The 22,809-nt window shown below is 42.7% G+C and overlaps 1 protein-coding gene across 1 annotated transcript in view; it reads right to left on the reverse strand.

Moving 5' to 3' along the window:
- Positions 1-1,606: 1,606 nt before the first annotated feature.
- Positions 1,607-22,809, reverse strand: part of LOC126455696 (solute carrier organic anion transporter family member 74D-like) — a 74,577-nt gene continuing 53,374 nt past the window's right edge. Inside the window, exons 6-8 of the mRNA XM_050091466.1 lie at positions 19,463-19,666; positions 11,609-11,797; positions 1,607-1,968 (exon numbers count right to left, since the gene is read on the reverse strand). Coding sequence (XP_049947423.1) covers positions 1,607-1,968; positions 11,609-11,797; positions 19,463-19,666 — 755 coding nt within the window. The remainder of the gene's footprint in view (positions 1,969-11,608; positions 11,798-19,462; positions 19,667-22,809) is intronic.

Here is a 22,809-nt window from a genome sequence, read left to right on the forward strand (position 1 = left end):
AATTGATTGTGGTTAGAGCTTAATTGATGGCTTAAGTGTTAGTGACTTTCTTATGAAGGTACGTGTTTCCTAGCAGATACTGGAAGTAAACTTACTTGCAAGAGACTGTAGCACAAAGCAGCACTTACAAAGGAATGCTATTAATGGGAGCAGGAAATGGCGAATGAAGTATCCTGCATACTACTCCTTATACCAACTGGCTAAAAGGCATGAATGTTAAACCAATTTCAAAAAGCTGCTAATAGATCGCAAAATTGAGGTTGGTTGGTTGTTTTGGGGAAGGAGACCAGACAGCGTGGTCATCGGTCTCTTCGGATTAGGGAAGGATGGGGAAGGAAGTCGGCCGTGCCCTTTCAGAGGAACCATCCCGGCATTTGCCTGGAGTGATTTAGGGAAATCATGGAAAACCTAAATCAGGATGGCCGGACGCGGGATTGAACCGTCGTCCTCCCGAATGCGAGTCCAGTGTCTAACCACTGCGCCACCTCGCTCGGTGCAAAATTGAGGTTCAGCTGGCAGCCACCACAGGTGTTGGAGGCAAGTCATGTTTTATATGGGATGGAGGTGGTATTTTCAAATGCTTAACATGTCTGAAGTTAGAAGTCATTCTTAGTGGCTTTTCTAAGTTGAGGAAGATATAAAAGTTTGAAAGCGCATTCTCTTATGTGGTTGTTGAAATCTGCTTTATCATTTTCCAGTGGACATAGAATTCTGTTTTGTCATTTTCTAGTTTCCTAGGCCAGTGTTGCAGTTTAGTAAGCATGGTCATATTTGGCAAGAGGCCTTGTGTCAGAGTGTGAAGCCATTAACTGGAGTTGGTGTTTAATAAAAGTAGGGTAGTTGATTTCTTTTGATTAGGTAGAAACCTGAAGAGCGTTATTTTTGTGTGACTATTTATGTCTTGACTTTGAAATAGTTATAACGTCTAGTTTTTTTTATGGATTTTATCTGTGGACATTTATAGAAGTCATCTGGAGAGAGTGCAATGGCTGCTAGTTGTGTATGTTCTCTAGTCCCGTGGCTGGACCTTGGAATCTTGCTGAATGCACACTGACAGCTGAATGGCATTATTTATCAATTTGGTATAAGTGAAAGTGAAGCTTTCAAACTGATACAGGACGTTTTAACAGGGAAACAGTGCAGAGAATAATCTGGGTCTGTCAATAACCATTTCCAAGTAAGTTTTCGGGACAATATGTTTAATAATTTGTCTCACATGCAGCTCATCACTAGGAGTGCACGTATTGTGGCCATATCCCCTAGTGAGACTTTGAATGATCCCACAAGTTCTTTGAGGACCAACGTAAGCAATGTTTCATCCGGCGACCCTGCCAGGATCTTAGTCTGACAAGCACCGGCCTTCATGCTATTTCATTACCCCTTAAGGCAGGGTAGTACGCTCTGAACACAAACAATGTAGACAGATTAAACGAAGATTGAAACATCAGCTACATGCCGGACACAGCCATCTTCCAAAAAATAACAGAAACCACCTGTGGTGTTTGCAACAGCCAAGAGGATGAGCCTCAGGAGCCTTCAGAAATGATATATTACAAAATGTCTGATGCTGAGCATGTGAGGAATGTAATAGCTTGGCAGAGCTAGGTTAGTCTGAGGCTGCTGAGCGACTCACACCAGTGTACGCGCCGATCTCGGTGCAGCCGGCTAGGCAGGCAGAGTAGTAGGTGTGGCGGGTGGTGACGCTGCAGACGGGCGCGAAGTCTGTGTCCCTGGAGCAGCGGCAGGCGGAGTTGCAGGGCTGCAGGAACTCTGCGGGGGCGCCGTCGCGCTCGCCGCTCACCGACAGCTGGTGGCAGCCCAGCCACAGTTGCGACAGCGACAGCACTGCGCAGCCGGTCAGAGCCGCGCACACCCAGCCCGATAGGCAGCGCGCGCCCGGCTGCCGCCACGACACCACCAGGCCCGCGCACGACACCACGAGTGCGCACACCACGGGCTCCAGCAGGCCTGCCGCACGTACAGTGATCAGCCAAAACATTATGACCACTGCCCACCGCGAGGTTAGATACCGCCTTCATAAGAAAGGGGACAAGAGGGACTTAAATAATTATAGACCAATCTCATTGCTGACTTCATTTTCTGAAATATTCGAAAAACGTATGTATTCAAGAGTAGTCTCACATTTAAGGGGGGTAGGACGTCAAACGGGCCGACTTGGAACAGGACAGGCACCACAGGACGTTTTAATTTCCACTGTCTTTACTTTTACAAACAAATTCATAAAACTTTGTAAGAATGACCAGGAAGGATTCAGCATTCACAGTCATAGCAGTGGAAGTTCAAAAACATAACAAAATAAATTTTTTTCACATGTGAAATTTCACCATTTTTTCGCTTACTATCGGCTGCATTTGTTGCTATAGGTACACTTTTCTTCATGAGTAAGAGGGGTTGTTCGATGAATTTAGCATACTTACATGTGCATGAAAATCTAGAATTTTCCAAGTCTATTAAAAAATGTGGTAAAAACTGAGTTAATTATCTATAAAATTTGAGTTTTTTATAAACATGAAGTTTAAAATGTAACAGCTCATTCATTTATTCATAAATTAAATAAATTCTAGAGTTTCATACAGCTGTAAGTATGGTTTGTATCATGTGTAAAATTCACTGAAGAATCTCTCTCACTCATGAAGAAAACTGTACCTATAGCAAGAAATGCAGCCAATAGTAAGTGAAAATATGATGAAATGTCACATGTAAAAAAAAGTTTATTCTTATGTTTTTGAACTTCGAATGCCATTAGTGTGAATTCTGAATCCTTCCTGGTCATACTGATAAATTTTCATGAATTTATTTGTAAAAGTATAGACAGTGGAAATTAAAATGTTCTGTGGTGCCTCTTCTACCCAAAGTCGGGCCGTTTGACGTCCTACCCCACTTAAGTGAAAATAATTTACTCAGCATGTCACAATTCGGATTCCGGAAGGGTTACTCGACTGACTCTACACATTTACCCATCAAATAGCACAAGCTGTAAATAACAAATTATCGCCAGTTAGTATTTTTTGTGATCTGCTTCGTGATACATTACCCGTGTTAAAATGGACCTTTTACCAACTGCGGAAAGGCCGATATCGTGTTGATGTATGGCTATTTTGATCAAAATGTCCAACGGGTGTGTGCTATGTATGCTGCTCGGTATCCTGGACGACATCATCCAAGAGTCCGGACCGTTCGCCGGATAGTTACGTTTTTTAAGGAAACAGGAAGTGTTCAGCCACATGTGAAATGTCAGTCATGACCTGCAACAAATGATGATGCCCTAGTAGGTGTTTTAGCTGCTGTCGCGGCTAATCCGCACATCAGTAGCAGACAAATTGCGCGAGAATCGGGGATCTCAAAAACGTCGGTGTTGAGAATGCTACATCAACATCGATTGCACCCGTACCATATTTCTATGCACCAGGAATTGCATGGCGACGACTCTGAACGTCGTGTACAGTTTTGCCACTGGGTACAAGAGAAATTACGGGACGATGACAGATTCTTTTCACGCGTTCTATTTAGCGACGAAGCGTCATTCACCAACAGCGGTAACGTAAACCGGCATAATATGCACTACTGGGCAACGGAAATCCACGATGGCTGCGACAAGTGGAACATCAGCGACATTATGGGAGGAAGGATAATTGGCTCCCATTTTATTGGCGGGTTAATGTATGGTGTGGCATTATGGGAGGAAGGATAATTGGTCCCCATTATATAGACGGCAATCTAAATGGTGCAATGTATGCTGATTTCCTACGTAATGTTCTACCGATGTTAATACAAGACGTTTCACTGCAGGACAGAATGGCGATGTACTTCTAACATGATGGATGTCCGGTACATAGCTCGCGTGCGGTTGAAGCGGTATTACACAGCATATTTCATGACAGTTGATTGGTCGTCGAAGCACCATACCATGGCCAGCGCATTCACCGGATCTGACGTCCCAGGATTTCTTTCTGTGGGAAAGTTGAAGGATATCTACTGTCGTCATCCACCGACAACGCCCGACAACATGCGACAGCGCATTGTCAATGCATGTGCGAACATTACGGAAGGCGAACTACTCGCTGTTGAGAGGAATGTCGTTAAACGTATTGCCAAATGCACTGAGGTTGACGGACATCATTTTGAGCATTTATTGCGTTAATGTGGTATTTACAGGTAATCACGCTAAAACAGCATGCGTTCTCAGAAGTGGTAAGTTCACAAAGGTACTTGTATCACACTGGAACAACCGAAATAAAATGTTCAAACGTATCTAAGTTCTGTATTTTAATTTAGAAAACCTACCTGTTACCAACTGTTCGTCTAAAATAATGAGCAATATGTTTGTGACTGTTACAGCGCCATCACAAAGCGAAGAAAGTGGTCCAACTAAAGCATTCATATTTCTTTACGTACTACACGAATATGTAATAAACAATGGGGATTCCTATTAAAAAAACGCATTTGCTATCCGTTTGACCTATGGCTGCGCCATGTAATGGGCCAACCATAGCGCCATATGGTTTCCCCCTTTAAGCTAGACGAGTTTCGTTCTTTGTATCGTTTGACGCTTATTTCGTGAGATATTTGGCCCCGTCACGATCAATGGACCACACTGTATATCTTGTATTCTGACTAGTCCCACATCATATTGATAAAATAATTGTAAAAATGATCTACGGAACATGACATAACTAAACTAAACTAAGCCTGGTGACGTTGCGGGCACGTAATGCTCTATGAAAAGAATGTAAGCGCAGCAGACGCGGATGGGGGTCACCCTAGGGAAGATATGGGCCGCAAATGCAGGAATCCACTGAGACAAGCGACTTCATCAAAACATATATTATTATTATTATTATGCAGAGCTTGTGAACGAGTAACTCTTGAGTATCTACAGAATGAGGTGGAAGAACAGTGAAACTACAACTAGGTGCTGATTGCATCCATGGCTCGCTTCAGACGCTTGTCTGCTCTGCAAAGTAGGACAGATGATGATGTGGCATCTCTGCCAAAAGAGCACAAGGTGGTTCACTCACATGTGTTTCAGAGCATACCGTTCATTGTACAGTGCTGAGCATGGAGCTCCACAGCAGACTACTTCTAGATGTTCACTTGTTGACCCAGCGACGTCGTCAGTTATGACTGCAGTGAGCACACGACCATCAGGACTCGACCGGCGGTCAATGAAAACTTCTGGGCTCTGCGGGTGAATTATATATTTGCTACGCTAGGTCGCTGGTCGTCTCCACAAACGTCGTCACCGAGATGAACGGTGGCTCAAATCGCGCAGTGCGCCACGGACGCAGGCTGGTGGGCGCAGTATTATGCTAAGTGAAACATTCTTCTGCACTTGCATGGCACCTGTGGCAGTAATCGAAGACACTACGTGATCAAAACTATCGGGACATCTGGCTGAAAATGACTTACAAGTTCGTAGCACCCTCCATCTGTAACGCTAGAATTCAATACGGTGTTGGCTTACCCTTATCCTTGATGACAGCTTCCACTCTCGCAGGCATACGTTCATTCAGGTGCTGGAAGATTTCTTGGGGAATGGCTGCCCATTCTTCACGGAATGCTGCAGTGAGGAGAGGTATCGATGTCGGTCGGTGAGACCTGGCGCGAAGTCGGCGTTCCACAACATCCCACACATAGGATTCAGATTAGGACTCTGTGCGGGTCAGTCCATTACAGGAATGTTATTGTCGTGTAACCACTCCACCACTGGAAGTGCATTATGAACATGTGCTCGACCGTGTTGAAAGATGCTGCTCTTCAAACGTGAGAAGCAAGACCATGCTTAAAATATCAATGTAGCACTGTGCTGTGATAGTGCCAGGCAAAACAACATGGGATGCAAGCCCCTCCATGAAAAACACGATCACGCCATAACACTACTGCCTCCGAATTTTACTGTTGGCACTACACACTCTGGCAGGTGACGTTTACCGGGCATTCGCCATACCCACACCCTGCGATCGGATCGCCACATTGTGTACCTTGATTCGCCAGTCCACACAACGCTTTTCCACTGTTCAATCGTCCAACGTTTACGCTCCTTACACCAAGCTAGGCGTCGTTTGGCACTTACTGGCGTAATGTGTGGCTTATGAGCACCCGTTCGACCATGAAATCCAAGTTTTATCACCACCCGCCTAATTGTCATAGTACTTCCAGTGGATGGTGATGCACTTTTGAATTCCTGTGCGATGGTCTGGATAGATCTGTGCGTATTACGCATTACGACCCTCTTCAACAGTCGGCGGTCTCTGCCAGTCAACAGACGAGGTCGGCCTGTACGCTTTTACGCTGCACGTGTCCCGTCACGTATCCACTGCACCATCACATCGGAAACAGTGGACCTAGGGATGTTCAGGAGTGTGAAATTCTCGTGTACAGGCGTATGACACAAGTGATACCCAATCACCTGACCACGCTCGAAGTCCGTGAGTTCCGTGGAGCGACCCATTCTCCTCTCTCACGATGTCTAATGACTACTGAGGTCGCAAATACGGAGTACCTGGCAGTAGGTGGCAGCACAATTCACCTAATATGAAAAACGTATGTTTTTGGGGGTGTCCGGATACTTTTGATCACATAGTGTAGCCGTGAGCTACCTGCATCCCTTCATGCTTTATGTCTTTCCCCGACAGTGAAGTTATCTTTCAGCAGTATTACTGTCCATGTCTCGGAATCACAATGGTGTTACAGTGGTTCGAGGACCTCTATAGTGAACTCATGTTGATATCTCGGTGACCAAATTCGCCTGATGTAAAACCTATGGAACCCATCTGGGTCGCTACGTGACGCCATCACCGCGAATTACGTGACCTGTGCATGGAACTGTAATGCTACAAAACTACGAACAAACTGTGCCTGCAATTACCTCTCTACAGACAGATTTCTTCCACATACAGGAACATTGGGCAAAAAAACATGTCACTTCCCGGAAACTGTGTCGTCGTTTTCAGCCCGAAGGCTGCAGCTCTCCGTGCTACTCCATTCTGTACAACTCTCTTTAGCACCGAATAATTACTGCAACCTACCTGAACTGTTTACTGTAATCATCTCTTGGTCTCTCTCTACGATTTTTACCCCTCACACTTTCCTCCAGTAGTAAAATGGTGATCTCTTGACGTCTCAGAATGTGTCCTATCAACCTATCCCTTCTTCACGTAACGTTGTGTTACAACTTTATTTTCTCCCCAGTTCTATTCAGCACCTCCTGACTAGTTACGTTATCTACCGTTGTGATCTTCAGCATTCTTCTGTAGCACCACTTTTTAATGGTTTCTATTCTCTTCTTCTCTAAATTGTTTATCATCCATCTTTCACTTCAATATATGGCTAAATTGCATACAAATCCTTTCAAATATGATTTCCTGAAACTTAAATCTATATTTTATGTTAACGAATTTCTCTTCTTCAGAAGCGTTTTTCTTTCTTCTTTTTTTGCCATTCCCAGTCTACATTTTATATCCTCTCTACTTCGCCCATCATCAGTGATTTTGCTGCCCAAATAGAAAAACTCAGCTACTACTTTCCCCAAAGTTTTTATTCCTTCTCCCAGGAACTAAATTCATTCTCCAAAGTTTTCATTAGTTTCCTTTACTGCTTTCTCAATGTACAGATTAAGTAACGTAGTGGTTAGTCTACAACCCTGCCTCACTCCCTTCTCAACCGCTGCTTTTCTTTCATGGTCCGTGACTCTTATAACTGCCCTGAGGTTTCTGTACAAGTTGTAAACAGCTTTTCGCTCGCTGTGTTTTACCCCTGTTATTTTCAGCATTTCAAAGAGAGATTCCAGTCAACAATGCCAAAGCCTTATCTAATTCTCCAAACGCTATAAACGTACGTTTGTCTTTCCTCAACCTATCTTCTAAGAGTAGCCGTAGGGTCAGCGCTGACTAACGATAGCAATATCATAAGCGAATCTTATCACTGATATATTTCACTTTCAGTTTTAACTCCACTCTTTAATTTTTCTTTTATAGCCATCATTGCTCTTTCGGTATATAGGTCGTATAGTACTGCGAAATTCTACATCCCTATCTTACACCCTTTTAATTCAAGCACTTCGTCCTTGGTCTTTCACTTTTATTGATCCCTCTTAACTTTCGTGCGTATTGTGTATTACCCGTCTTTCACTATAGCTTACCCCTATTTTTCTCTGAATTTCGAACATCCTGCACCATTTTACATTGTCTAAACCTTTTTCAGGTCGATAAATCCTATGAACGTATGTTGATTTTTCTTCAGTCTTGCTTCCACTATCAACAGCAACGGCAGAACTGCCTGTGAGATGTCTTTACTTTTCCTAAAGCAAATTGATTGTCATGTAATACATCTTTCTTTTCTTTTCCATTCTTTGTATATTATTTTTGCCAGCAACTTGGATGCATGAGCTGTTAAGCTGATTGTGTGATAAATTTCGCACTTGTCGGCTCTTGAAATCGTCGAAATTATGCGAATGATGTTATCAGCAAAATCAGATGATATATCACCAGACTCATTCATACTTGAATAGTCGTTTTCTTGAGGGAAGGGCCCTCTATCCTACATAATGGAATCTATTCGGTGAGAAAGAGAGTCCACAAAAATCTTCAGGTACACCACATACAGCTGAAAGCACTCGTTGATGACTATATCCCATATAGCAGGCCATTAGAGGTGTGATTGTGTGCCTGAGTGTTGGTCTAACTAGCAACGAAAGCCTGCAGATCTGTACTGAGCATTGATGGATAAAATATCTGTCGCTTCTCCGTTGGCGACTACTCGAGAACTGAAATCTGTCAGTAGATTAGAAACTAAAGCCCTAAATTTGTTTTCAAATCCTAGAGCGTCCGTGACTTTCATGAGGTACTCATGACCAATCATGTCCGCCCCCGGTAGCAGAATGGTCAGCGTGACGGATTGTCAATCCTCTGGGCCCGGGTTCGATTCCCTGACGGGGAAGTTTCTCCGCCCGGGGACTGGGTGTTGTGCTGTCCTCATCATCATCCTATCAACCTCATCGACTGCAGGTCGCCGAAGTGGCGTCAAATTGAAAGACCGGCAGCCGGCGAACGGTCTGCCCGACGGGGGACTCTAGCCATACGATTAAATAAAAATAAATAAATGACCAATCATGTCTAATGCCTCTTTGAAGTGTAGTGGTAACAGCTGTAAAACTACCGTAGGCTACCGTAGACTATCAAAAGTAAGCGTAGTCTGCGACAGCTTCTCTAGGGCTTAGTCAGTTAAGGTTGTACCCGAATTACCTGTATGTTAGGTGTGTTGCATATCTATCGCGCGTTACGTCACAACAATCGCTTTCTTTACATATGCGATCAGTGTCTCACTAGATTTCCCAAAAACCGGAAGTGTTGAGCCACCTATAAACTGAATGAGAGTATGTAAAGAGCCAGGCTATGGAATATTCTTGTTCTATGTAGTTATCCCACTGTCTGTTACTTAAAAATAAACAGTATTTATAGCAAAACTGAAATAGTCAACGTTTAAATAAGTTTTTACTCAAACATTGTTAATCTATAACGTGAAACAGCGGGATGTTGTAGTAAAAATAAGGGGAACAATACATATTTATAATATAACGGCAGAAAGCGCAATTTCCTCAACAGGAAGATAAAATAAAACACTGCAAATCAACAATACATCTAACATAGCTTCAATACTTCGTCGAACTTCATAAAACATGTTTCTGTTATTCATAAACACGTTTCACATTTATCAATAATAACAGGAATCTCTTACCTTCGGTCATGATGAACATTCTACTGAATACAAAAAACAACAATTATATGTACATATATATTTGTGCATGTAAACTGTACTTGCTGCAAAAGAAATTGTTTTGGTTACATAAAAGCGCAGAAGTTGCGCTGCCAAATAATTATTATTACTTACAAAACGCAATTCATATTCCGTAAGAATGTAATATATAGAATGAACTAACACCCAATAACGTGTGGTTCTATTTATGTGCAAAACAAAGAGAAGTCGTCCGTTCTCAGTTTCTCTCTTACACTCTCGTTTGTGTTTCTTTCCCTAACAATGCAACCAATAGCACCGGTAATCCTAACATTTACTATGTCATTTATGTAGTTTTGGTAGAGCGCAACTGCAGTAATGATATTTGTCTGTTTCCTGTATGTCTTTTAATTTTCACGCAATCGTCTTCTGAAAGCCCGGAGGGGCTTATGAGTAAACCTGCATACAAGGCGATTCAAAAGTCACGCACCTTAGGACAAAGCTCTACATTGGTTGCTCAAAAGTCTTGACCAATAGGACAAAGTAGTATTCTGGGATATCACAGTAGCTATCATTCGAGGCAAAAAGTGTAGTAAATGGTTCAAATGGCTCTGAGCACTATGGGACTTAACATCTGTGGTCATCAGTCCCCTAGAACTTAGAACTACTTAAACCTAACTAACCTAAGGACATCACACACATCCATGCCCGAGGCAGGATTCGAACCTGCGACCGTAGCAGTCGCGCGGTTTCGGACTGCGCGCCTAGAACCGCTAGACCACCGCGGTCGGAAAAAAAAGTAGTAAACATGGGCTCTAAAACGCATACCTTAAGAGGCGTGACCACTTATTTATCTTCGATACTGTGAAACAAATGTCATCTTTAACAAGCTTCTTGTTTTCCATATTTTGAGACCTGATACTATGGACCAAAACAAGAAAAAATGTCTCGTAGACATGGGCTCTAAAGTACTAAAGTACGTACCTGAAAAGCTATGAGCACTTGTTCACCTTCACTGTTGCAAAACACATCTCTTCTACTGAACAAGTGCTCCTGGCTTTTCAGATATGCATCTTGAAGCCCATGTTTACATTCCTGCTCCGAATAATCGTTCCTGTCATATCCCTGAACACGACTTTGTCCTATGGCCCAAGACTACTCTTTCACCAACACAGACTTTGTCCTGTCGGACATGACTTTTGAATAGCCCTGCATACATAGGTTGTTTCATTGAGCCCCAGTCTGTTGGCTAACACTATCAAGCTGTATTTATGAAATCGCAACATTTTTGCCCAGACCACTGTAACAGTATGATACCCATTATACTCCACCTGCGACTTCGACATAAAAAGCAATTTCAAGCAGTTCTGAAGTGCCTTAGCATATAGCATAAACTAAAATAAAATCCCAAAATATATCGCGCAGTGTGTTTTGATTTTAATTGTGGCGCGCTAAAGCGCTTCAGAACCATTAAAAATTGATTATGTACCGAAGTCCATCCAATAATACATTGGATATCACACCTCACATGGCTGCCTGGGAAAATATCGCTATCATAGTTCCTCTCTACTCACAATATCACTTCTTTAAAAAACATTGAAATGTCAGACAACGTAAATATCGCAATGTTTTTGCAATAAATGTATTTTTCAGCACTATAGGTGAGCTAAAAGATCTCGGAGCCGTTATAGGGTTATTAACCATCGAAATAAATGGTAAAAAATGAGTAGGTGCAGTTTATCTTGTTACTCGTTATTCTACAGTCAAGATGTTTCACGGTGCCATTATGAATACAATGAAACTGAGAAACTGATTTAATGTGGTTTATGACGTTACAGTTGAGCTCTATACTTACTTGTCGTGATCCTTGATAGCCAGGGGTCCTGCAACAAGTCTTTGGGCAACGGAATGTGGTAAATGGACTCCAGATACTTGTCCCGGAAAGCCTCCATGTTGAGAAACGCAGCGACAGCAAACAGGATGGCTAACATCTTGCAGAGCGCCACCGCATTACTAAATATACGACCCAGGGACGGACAGAAAGCTGAAACGGATAAAGTTACGTTATAATTAAAGAGACATTTTAATTTCATTTTATAATAACATGATTATCAACCATAATAATTATTTATTTACAATCGCACACGTGTGGCTACAGTGCGCACATTTTTGTGTTACACATCCACACACGTCCGTTCCATACGCAGAGAAGCTATACAGAAATTACATTTCTTTTCATGGACACTGTTTAAACATCAGATCACCTAAGCTGTTAGACAATCGTAAACGTAATTAATAAAGCGGTTTGGCAGAAGTGGTAACAAGTAAACGGTAGTGTTCTGTTACATATCCACAACAAAGTAAGAAGTATCTGAGTTCTCATTAACTCAATTTTTAATCAAAAGTTTCATTTATTAGAAAGTGCAGTAACGTGAAAAGCCTTATTAGTTACAGATAACAAATTGTGTATAAATACCACAGCTACAGCTCAATATAGTTGCGAAGGTAAACAATATAACGTGCTCTTAAAGTAAGTACTTTTGTTGAGACTGTTTCGTGAATATACACATATTCGTGGACGTTCACAGTAACTGTTAGATAACAGTATTTTTATCACAAATGTTTTCCTGATTCTCCCTGCCCTGAATCATTCGTTCCACTGAACTTTAATTCGTCTCGACTGTTGAAGCCAATCAAGAGGTCCGATGTACGACTTCGGTCTTATACGACGGAGGATAGAGTTGGTGGTAGGAACCGCATGGACGTAACGCAAATATAGCTAAAATGTGTAGTGAGACGTGGCTGACTGAACCACTGGCGAGATGTGAAGCATTTATTGCCATATTGGCAGATCTGTTTCTTTTCACCAGTTGGCCTATGTTTTGATCTTTTCGTCAGTTATATGCCTCCCACTATATCCAGAATGCTGACCAGAGAACCCTTTGTACCAGCAGCTTTTTTCTGACTTGGTGTTACACTTTTTCTTTCTTCTATTGCACATACCTTGGTGGAAAGACCTTTATGAGCCTAAAATTGATGGGCTATCCTCCAGTGATCGTAATCCCTCTGACAACGCTTTGTAGGCAGCCCGAAACAAAATTTGGCAAATCTGTTGTCCTGTAGCAATTTTCACGGATGTGAGATTTCAAGATATTTCATTTATTACAACTTAGTACGAAGTTTGGTTACTTCCTGCTATTGACAGGGAACATTTGTCGGAAATTTTAATGGAGTGGAACACATAACAAAGGAGACAATAAGTTTAATATCATCTGCTATAGTTTCTCTAAAAAATGGGGCCAACCCTCGTTCGGAAATGAAAGGTGCACATTTTACCCACAGATTTTCGGAGCCAGAGTAACTCGTACATAGACGAGTGGAATCCTGCTCAACAGGAATTTATGAAGAGAGTATGATGTTAATTCAAAATGAACAGATAAAGATGGTCTGTCTGTCGCCAAGTGATTCGAGAAGATAATTTCATTTTCCACTTTGGCTGTAGTATGATCACAGTCATCTGTTTTACTCGATCAGCTTATTTCGGTGATGTGCCATTTACAAGAGCTTACTTGTAATTTTATACAGTCACCCCGTGTCAGTGAATGCCAGTGTCACTTAAATATATAACTGCTGTCATAGTAGACTCAAATAGGAATAACATCCCATATTTTTCAACGATTCAGATAACACTGCTTTCTTAGTTATGTTTATGTACATACTTAAACTTTCCTACAGCTATAGAGTTGCTTAAATCGTTGAAAAGCATGAAATGCTGTTCTTTCTTAAGTCTACTACATCAGTCGTCATACACGGTGGTCGGAAATTCCCGTTAGAGATTTCTAGGAGCTATGACCATTCGTTCGTCTTTGCTAATGTGAAACACATCTCCTCTACTGAGTAGATGTTCATAGCTGTTAAGGTACGCACTTTAGAGCCCACGTTTATTGGACATTTTTTCTCGTTTTTGTCCGCACTACCACCACTGAAAGTTACCAATACTACACTATTCGCCGCACAGGAACCGGTAGTTGTATTCAACTGTCAGAGGTATCAGATCGATTTTCGTTTATAACTTTCAACTCGTTCGTTTCCGGTACAGGGATCCTTATTTCAAATTGATACATTTATCGTTCTACATCATCCTAGAAAGTCTGGAACATTATCACGGAATCACCTCGTGTATACGTACATTTACAGACGCCCGCGCCTGTAACTATGACGCTCTGTAGTCTCGTTGGATGACGTTTCCGGACATGGGTTCCTATTCAAAATACGATGTACTCACTCCCCTCTACAAGTCTTAGGTTTCCGTAACGGGAATTTCCCACCACCCTGCATATGTAAATGACAGATGTAAACTGTATACATTTACTTCTCAAGCAGGACATTGCGACCACCAACCTAATATCCTGCATGTCCACTTTCGCCACGGATAACAGCGGCGCATGGAAACAATGAAGCGTTAGTAGGTTGCTGCACGGAGTTGGCACCACATCTACACAAACAAGTCACCTAATTCACTTACATTCCGGGGAGGGGGATGGTCAGCTCTGACGCCACGTTTAATCACATCCCGTATGTGTTCGACCGGGTTCAGTTCTGGAGGGGGGTGGGGGAGGCAAGGATGGGGGGTCAGCATATCAATTGGAACTCGCCACTGTGTTCCTCGAACCGCTCCATCACACTCTTGGCCTTGTGACAAGTGGCACCACCTCGATGAAAAACGCCACTACGTCAGGAAATATGATCGTCATGAAAGGGTTCGATATCCCTTGGCCGTCATGGTGCCTTGCACGAGCTCCCCTGGAGCCATGGACGCCCACGTGAACGTCCCCAGAGCATAATGGAGCCGCCGCCAACTTGTCTCCGTCCCGCAGTACGAGGGGCGTTTGAAAAGTCCGTGCAGTGTCCGAGAGATGGCGCGTATCGACATCATATTTAGTTAGTAGCATCTTTGGAATGAACTCACACCAAGTTTCAGCCATATTGGTCTATTTCTTTGTGTTTGGCATTCGTGTGAATAAAGGAAGTCGAGTGATTCTCAAGAAATGGACGAGGAAGAATTTCGTGTGATGATTAAACATTTCTTTATGAAAGGAGAAACGCCTCAGGACGCCTGATAAACATTACGGTGGCTCTGCACCTTCGATTAGAACAGTTTATAAGTGGTTTCAAAATTTTCGGAGTGGCCATATGGGCACAAGTGATTCTGAACGTTCTGGACGCACTGTGGTGGTTACGACCCCAGAAATCATTGATAAAATCCATGATATGGTGATGGATGACAGAAGAGTTAAGGTGCGTGAGATTGCTAGTGCTGTGGGAATCTCGAATGAACGGGTATATAATATTTTGCATAAGCGTTTGGACATGGGAAAGCTATCCGCAAGATGGGTTCCGCGATATCTCACGCTTGACCAAAAACGGAATCGTGTAAAGTGTTGCAAGGATGGTTTGCAGCTGTTCAGAAAGAAACCGCAGGATTTTAAGGGTTGTTTCCTCACTGCGGATGAAAAATGGATACATTACTATACTCTTGAGACCAAACAACAATCTAAACAATGGGTTACCAAGGGAGAATCTGCACCAAGAAAGGCGAAGACCAGTCCTTCGGCAGAAAAGGTTATGGCGATTGTCTTTTGGGATTCGCAAGAGACAATCCTCATCGACAATCTGGGAAAGGGTAAAACTATTACAGGGGCAGATTATTCATTGTTAGTGGACCGTTTGAACACCGAAGTGCAAGAAAAACGCCGGCGTGTGGACCGCAAAAAAGTCAATTTCCATCACGACACCTCAGCAGTTGTGGCGGCAAAATTTATGGAAAAAGGATTCCAACTCGTCGTTTTACATACCCCCTATTCTCCAGACTTGGCTCCCTCGGACTACTATTGGTTCCCCAATTTGAAGAAATGGCTGGCGGGACAAAGATTTTATTCACACGAAGAGGTGATTGCAGCAACTAATAGCTATTTTGCAGACTTGGACAATTCCTATTATTCGGAAGGGATCAACAAATTAGAACAGCGTTGGACGAAGTGTATAATTCTTAAAGCAGACTGTGTCGAAAAATAAAAAAGGTTTACCCCAAACACGTAAGTAGTTTTTATTTTTGCACGGACTTTTCAAACGACCCTCGTACAAGACGAGGATTCGTGAAACCCCATCGGCATGATGAAGAATGTATCGGGATTCATCAAACCATACAACGCTCTGCCACTGCGCAAAGGGCCAGTGCCGATGGTCACGTACTCATATCAGTTGCAGTTGCCTGTGTCGTGGTGTTACCATTGGCACATCCATGGGTCGTCGGCTGCGGAGGCCCATCGTTAGGAATGTTTTGTGCACTATGCGTTCAGACACACTAGTACTCTGCCCAGCATTAAAGTCTCATGTTAGTTCCGCCACAATTCACCGCCTGTTCTCTTTTACCATTCTGCCCAGCCTACGACGTCCAACATCTGAAATGAGAGCTGGCCGCCCAACCCCATGTCGTCTGGACGTCGTTTCATTTTGGTTTCGCCACGAATTGAAAACAACTCACCACAGCACTCCTCGAACAACCGACAAATCGTCGAGTTTTCGAAATGCTTGTGCGGAGCCTCCGGGCCATCACAGTATGCCCTAGGTAGAAAAACTCAGATAGATCGGGCGCCTTCCCGATTCTACACACGAACAGCACGCTCTGACACTACATGCACCGTGCGGATGTCTGAGTAGCAGTCATTCCACGCCAGGTGACGTTGCTATTGCATAGACGGGTTTATATCGATAGTAGTTCGGTAGTCATAATGTTCTGACTGATTAGTCATCAAACAGGGTGACTTTATAAAATCATGAGGACATAAATAAGCACTTCTAAATGGCACATCGCCGTAACAAGTTGATCATGTGAAAACGTTTAATCATAAGCGGCCCAGAGGGTTAAAAGTATCATTCCCTCACACCTATCTAACGTTACATGACTCAGTACTGGCACGTGGATGGAATACATAATGAGCACGTGCCTAATTCGCACGTACCTGTTCGCCCTCGGTGCTTATCCTCTCAATGCCGCAACCATCAACTAAAATTTAATCCTGTAATTATTTATTTCATTAGCTGTATGTTGGGTAGCATGTGCATGATGAGCACCACAAATATTTTATAGAGACACACGTATACTCTACAAGTAAAAAACGTTTATGAGGTTTGCAGTGTCGACGAACTGTTTTGTTCATCCAATAGAAGTAAGTTGCAATTAGTACTTCAGTCACAGTGGTCTCTTCGAGCACTGAAACTCAGAGTCGTGTTTTTCTGTCACATTGTTCGTTTACTAACACCTCAGTCACTCAAAAATCACTGTTCACGTAATTAGTTCTACTTTCAATAGATGGCACAGTTTCTTGTAGTCAACAATAGTTCATCCTAATTATGCTACCAATCACATTCATGAGGGTACGTGTAAGCGTTTCACGAGACTGGCTGTTGATCTCGCAGCACGATATGCGAACGAAAGATACAAACAAAAGTACCTCCTCTTACGAATTTTAACTGCACACAGTTTATAGGTCTCCCTCTCTCTTAGTTAGTATGTTCACTGAATTATGGTCAAGTCCATTCCTGTTAATTGCGTAACCGTCGCGGTGCGGCTAATTGTTACCTCCACGACACAACATGCGAAAGCGGAAAGCACACTTTTCATAACAACTTGCAAACATTTTTGCAAACGGACTCTGATATATCACATATAACTTCTATGGTGAAGCTTTTAACCGTCTTCGGCAACGCAACAGTTGGCGCTTTTCTAATGTTCTCGAGGGAGGCAACCATGTGTTCTGAGATCTCAGAAAGGTCATTGTCCTTTAAATGCCGCAGTACATTATAAATTACTCATTTTCTTCTAGGTGGGCACCGCAGCCTCAGAAAATTAGAAGAAAGATATTGTTTCACCAGGCTGTATTTCAAATTACTTCATTGCGCACTACCGGTTTCGGGCACGACCCATTCTCTAGTTGACGAGGCATGGATGATGTGTCCACTTCGCTTGTAACATATACATTTGAGAATGGGCCGGGTCCGATATCGGTAGTGCACAATTAAGTAACTTGAAATTCAGCCTTTTCTTCAGAATACAAATTTGGCAAAAATAACCCAGAGGGAGGTGTCGACCGTTGATTAGCTGGCAGAAACATTCGTTTTGTAAGTTGTTTTGGAGACGTGGGAGCTTACGCAATACGTTGATGTCTACTCGCAACTGAACGACGCATTGACTCTGCTAGTTCACAACACTTGTGATATATTATGTGTCGTTTAACTTCCTCCTGTTGGTTGTTTTTCCCTATTCTCAAACAATTCATGACATAGCAGTTTTAGTGTGTACAGCAGTAGATTAAGATGGGATCAATTCTGATCAATATAAACAACAAGGAATTTTTAACTTTCAGTTTTACATGTTTCCTTTCTCTAGTGCTCTGTTGTTATTGATGACGATATGTTCTTCCAAACACAGAACGCTATAACTGTCTTTCTGCTAAGTGATAGACCATTTGCTGAGATGTAATTAATCCAAAGGAGATAGAAAGACGGAAATATTCAGCAAAATTATTCATAGGTTCTCAGTATAATAATAATGGCGTGTGACGAGGGCCTCCCGTCGGGTAGACCGATCGCCTGGTGCAACCTTTCGATCTGACGCCACTTCGGCGACTTGCCCGTCGATAGGGATGAAATGATGATGATTAGGACAACACAACACCCAGTCCCTGACCGGAGAAAATCTCCGACCCAGCCGGGAATCGAACCCGGGCCCTTAGGATTGACTGTTTGTCGCGCTGACCACTTTTTTCTTTCTTTTTTTTTATTTAGCACCGAACGAGATTTGAACTCGGAAGCTTTTGATTAGCAATCAACCACCTTCACAATTTTTTTTAAATCCCTTTTTGTTCTTTTTCGTTCGTTGTATCTGCTCGGGGCGGACGTCGCAAGAAACCTGTTTCAGTTCGTCATTGATCCATTAACTCAGTTTTTTTTATTACAGAGGGTAGCTAACCCTCTGACCGAACACGCTGAGCTACCGTGCCTGCGTACCACTCAACTACCGGGGAGGACGGTTCTCAGTAAATGGTCTGTCACAATCTTCATAGGCAATGAGTACTGTTTCTGTGTCGCATACCTCAGATTACAGCTCTTGTAATAAAAAAAGAAAATAAGCAAGACATGGAAGCACTACATCTGTTCTGAGCCAAGACACTGTGTTCCAGACCATTTCCTAGCACAGACCCAGTACCAAGAACTACAGTTTACTGTTAAATGATTTATCCACAGCCTAGGGAGTCCCTCCAAAATGCGACGTTCGCTCTACGGAATAGTGCACCCCATTTTAAAACTTCCTGGCAGGAGCGGTACGCTTGCAAGGAAGTTTGTCTCCTGTGGGCAGTCACCTAACCGATTGAGTTATCTATGCACGATTCACGAACCACCCTGACATCTCCCATCATGCAAGTAGACGGTCATAATGAATTGTCACACGTCCTCACTCAATGAGACGTTGCAGAGATGTTAGGATGTAGCCCAAGGGTTTGGAATGGATTGATGATCAAGTAACACCTCTGCTCCCCTCGTTAGAAAATTATTTCTTTTACCACCATGATTCGACCAGCAATGGTCGACCAAGCCGCAGTGAGTGCAGCACACTATTGGCTCTGCAGCTCGCCCGCTGGGTACTTACAAGTGTCCGGTGGCTCCCTGATGACGTAGCGCTTGTTGGAGATCTGCACGCGTGCGCCGTCCGGCGGAGACGTCCTCGCGGCGGCGGTGGCCTCGCTCAGGATGTGGTCCACCCGGTCGCGCACGGCGGCCGCTGGCAGCCGCGCCGGGAACATCACGAGCAGCAGGCCGCACACACACAGCAGCACCGACAGCACCGTCCAGCCTGGCCGACAGCGACCACCGCCAATATTACCCTCCACACTGGGGTCACGAACATTATCAGCACCAAACCTTATACAGTGAACACAAGGCACAGTGGTGTCCAACCTTTTACATCTACATCTACATCTACATCTACATCTACACACATATTCCGCAAGCCACCGTGCAGTGAGTGGCGGAGAGCACCTGTAGCAGCACTGCCAGTCGTTTCCTTTCCTGTTCCACTCGCAAACAGAGCGACGGAACAACGACTGACTACGCTTCCATATAAGCCCTAATTTCTAATCTTCGTGGTCCTTATGTGAAACGTATGTTGGCGGCAGTTGAATCGCTCTGCAGTCACCTTCAAATGACGGTTCTCTGAATTTTCTCTATAAGTTGCGGACTTTCAAAATAACTACTCAGACTCAACGTTGCAGTATCAAAAGTTTTGGCTGGTTTCGTTGTCTAGGGGCTGGGATACGTAGTTGCCGCATTACAGGCAAAATACTGCTGAGTCTACAGTATACGATAACAATACACACCTGAATCGAATGGTCGAAGGTTTCTATCACTCGGCAATTGCGGATTTTATAAATGAAAGATTGCCATTAAATAAAATCTGCAGGTACTATCTTAACGACTTTAAATGATGAGTGCGATAGTAGAAGTACTTTTGAGAATGCGGTATATTTCTGCAAAACACTTATTGGTGTCGATGGTCCAGCAATTGAATAAAATATAAGTTGAATAACAGGGAAACAATAGATTCCTACTGCACGTAATTAGTCATGAACAACAACATAGCTCGCGAGATATTCACTTCTAAATGCACATAACGTCTTCACTGTAGAAGCCACAGAAATCTCAGAAGTGCACAAGTCGGCACTCCGAACTTTTTCTATCTGCCGCGACCACGCGCAAACTGCTCGATGCCGGCCGGTGTGGCCAAGCGGTTCTAGGCGCTTCAGTCTGCAACCGCACGACCGCTACAGTCGCAGGTTCGAACCCTGCCTCGGGCATGGATGAGTGTGATGTCCTTAGGTTAGTTAGGTTTAAGTAGTTCTAAGTTCTAGGGGACTGATGACCTCAGAAGTAAAGTCCTATAGTGCTCAGAGCCATTTGAACCAAACTGCTCCACTGTCCAAGTCTTTCCGCCGACCGCGCGTCCGTCGCGCCGTACCGTCGCGGGCGCTCCTTGTCCTGTGTTGTCCTCTCCAGATCTCCCTGTCCTCTCCGGAAACGACGCTCCTCCCCACTTCCATACAGTCTCTCCATTCACAAGCGCTGTGATTGGCTAGAGCGCTCGCGCCATGTCTTCAACCCAACGTTCTCTCAAAAACATAATGAAACATATTCGAAAAACTGGATTTACATTTAAATACTTGAAATTAAATAAATATTCCTACAGCTGTACCATAAACACGCTCTAACACACATAATTAAATACATAAACAATTAAATAAACATACATCAAAAGAAAAGAAGCAAAACGTAGGCCAGGAGGCTAATGTCTCTGCGCTTTCTAAAACACAGTAAATAATTGACCAGTTTCTTCATGAATGGCATACATCGGATATTAACAAAGATATGGATGAATCAATATATTTATAAGCCTGGTGCTACCGTTTTTGCGTGTAACTGTGGATGGCCTGACGCGATCGATAATAATCGTCCAGTTTGACCTCCAATAACTCATGTACTATTCAAGTTACATTCCTGTAATTTATACCAATTTAGGTTTACACTGACAGCTTTCTAAAGACACGGCGATCGATAAAATCGGATGAAGCGTTTATATTTTGGAAATTCGTTGCTGGAAGTTACTTGTATAATTTACCGTCAGTTAGACACCAAGCATGGTTAAAGTTTCAAACACGTAAAACTGAAGAAAATTCCATCAACTAAAAAATGAAAGAAAAAAATTTACACAAAATATTAGAAGAATCAAGAGAGGATTCCATAAAGATATTATAAACTGTATAGAAGGTAATTATCATAAAGCCAACTCCAGGAACTACTATAAAACTTTGGGAAACAACTACAACAATATGAGGCCCCTACACTAATACTGAAAGATGAAGATGGAAGAATGACACACAGTAACAAGGAAAATGCAGAAATTATGGCTAAAGCAATTAACAAACTTCTGAATTGCGAGGAACCCAAAGAACCCTTACAAATCAACATAAATACCCCAATAAAAACCAAACCTAACAAACTAGACCCTCCAACTTTCCAAGAAATAGAAAAAATTCTTAAAGAACAAAAAAAGTATAATGCATGTGGAGAAGATCAGGTTTTTGTTAAAATGTGGAAATATGCAAGTGACACAGTCAAGACCTCCTTACACATGGCTCTAACAAAAATTTGGGTAACAGAACGATTCCCCGAACATTGGACCACAGCTATCATCCACCCACTACACAAAAAGGGAGATAAGATCAACCCAGACAACTACAGAGGAATCTCTCTCCTAGATTTCACATACAAAATTCTATCCAAGATCCTATATGAAAAAATCAAGGAGCAATTAGAACAGGAGTTAGGGGAATATCAGGGAGGTTTCAGACCATGGAGAAGCTGTGCAGAACAGATAATTTGTTTAAAATTGATTATGGCATACTACAAGAAACGGAACAAACCTCTGGCAATAACATTTGTAGATTTTAAGAAGGCATATGACTGTCTCCACAGACCTTCAGTATTAAAAATTTTAAGAAACCTAGGACTCCATCCAAAACTAATTAAAATAATACAACTCACTCTAACCAACACCAAATCAAAAGTGAAGTTTAGAGGAGAAATTTCGGAACCATTCCTCATAAAAACAGGCTTAAGACAAGGTGACTGCCTATCACCATTACTGTTCAACTGTGCACTGGAATACATAATGAGAGAATGGTACAAGGACAATCCAAAGATGATAAGAACTGGAAGTGCAAAAGATGATATTAGCTTAAACTGCTTGGGATTCACTGATGATCTTGCTCTCCTAGCCAACACCGTTCAAGAAGCCAGGCAACAAGTGAAATCACTACAAGGAACAGCAGAGAAAGTAGGCCTTAGAATATCATTTGAAAAAAAGAAGATTATGCTAACTGATCCACCACTTGCAAACAAAATCACAATAGGAGAACAGGAAATCAAAAACTGTTGATAAAT

Source organism: Schistocerca serialis, chromosome 1, assembly GCF_023864345.2.
Source record: "Schistocerca serialis cubense isolate TAMUIC-IGC-003099 chromosome 1, iqSchSeri2.2, whole genome shotgun sequence".
NCBI lineage: Eukaryota > Metazoa > Arthropoda > Insecta > Orthoptera > Acrididae > Schistocerca > Schistocerca serialis.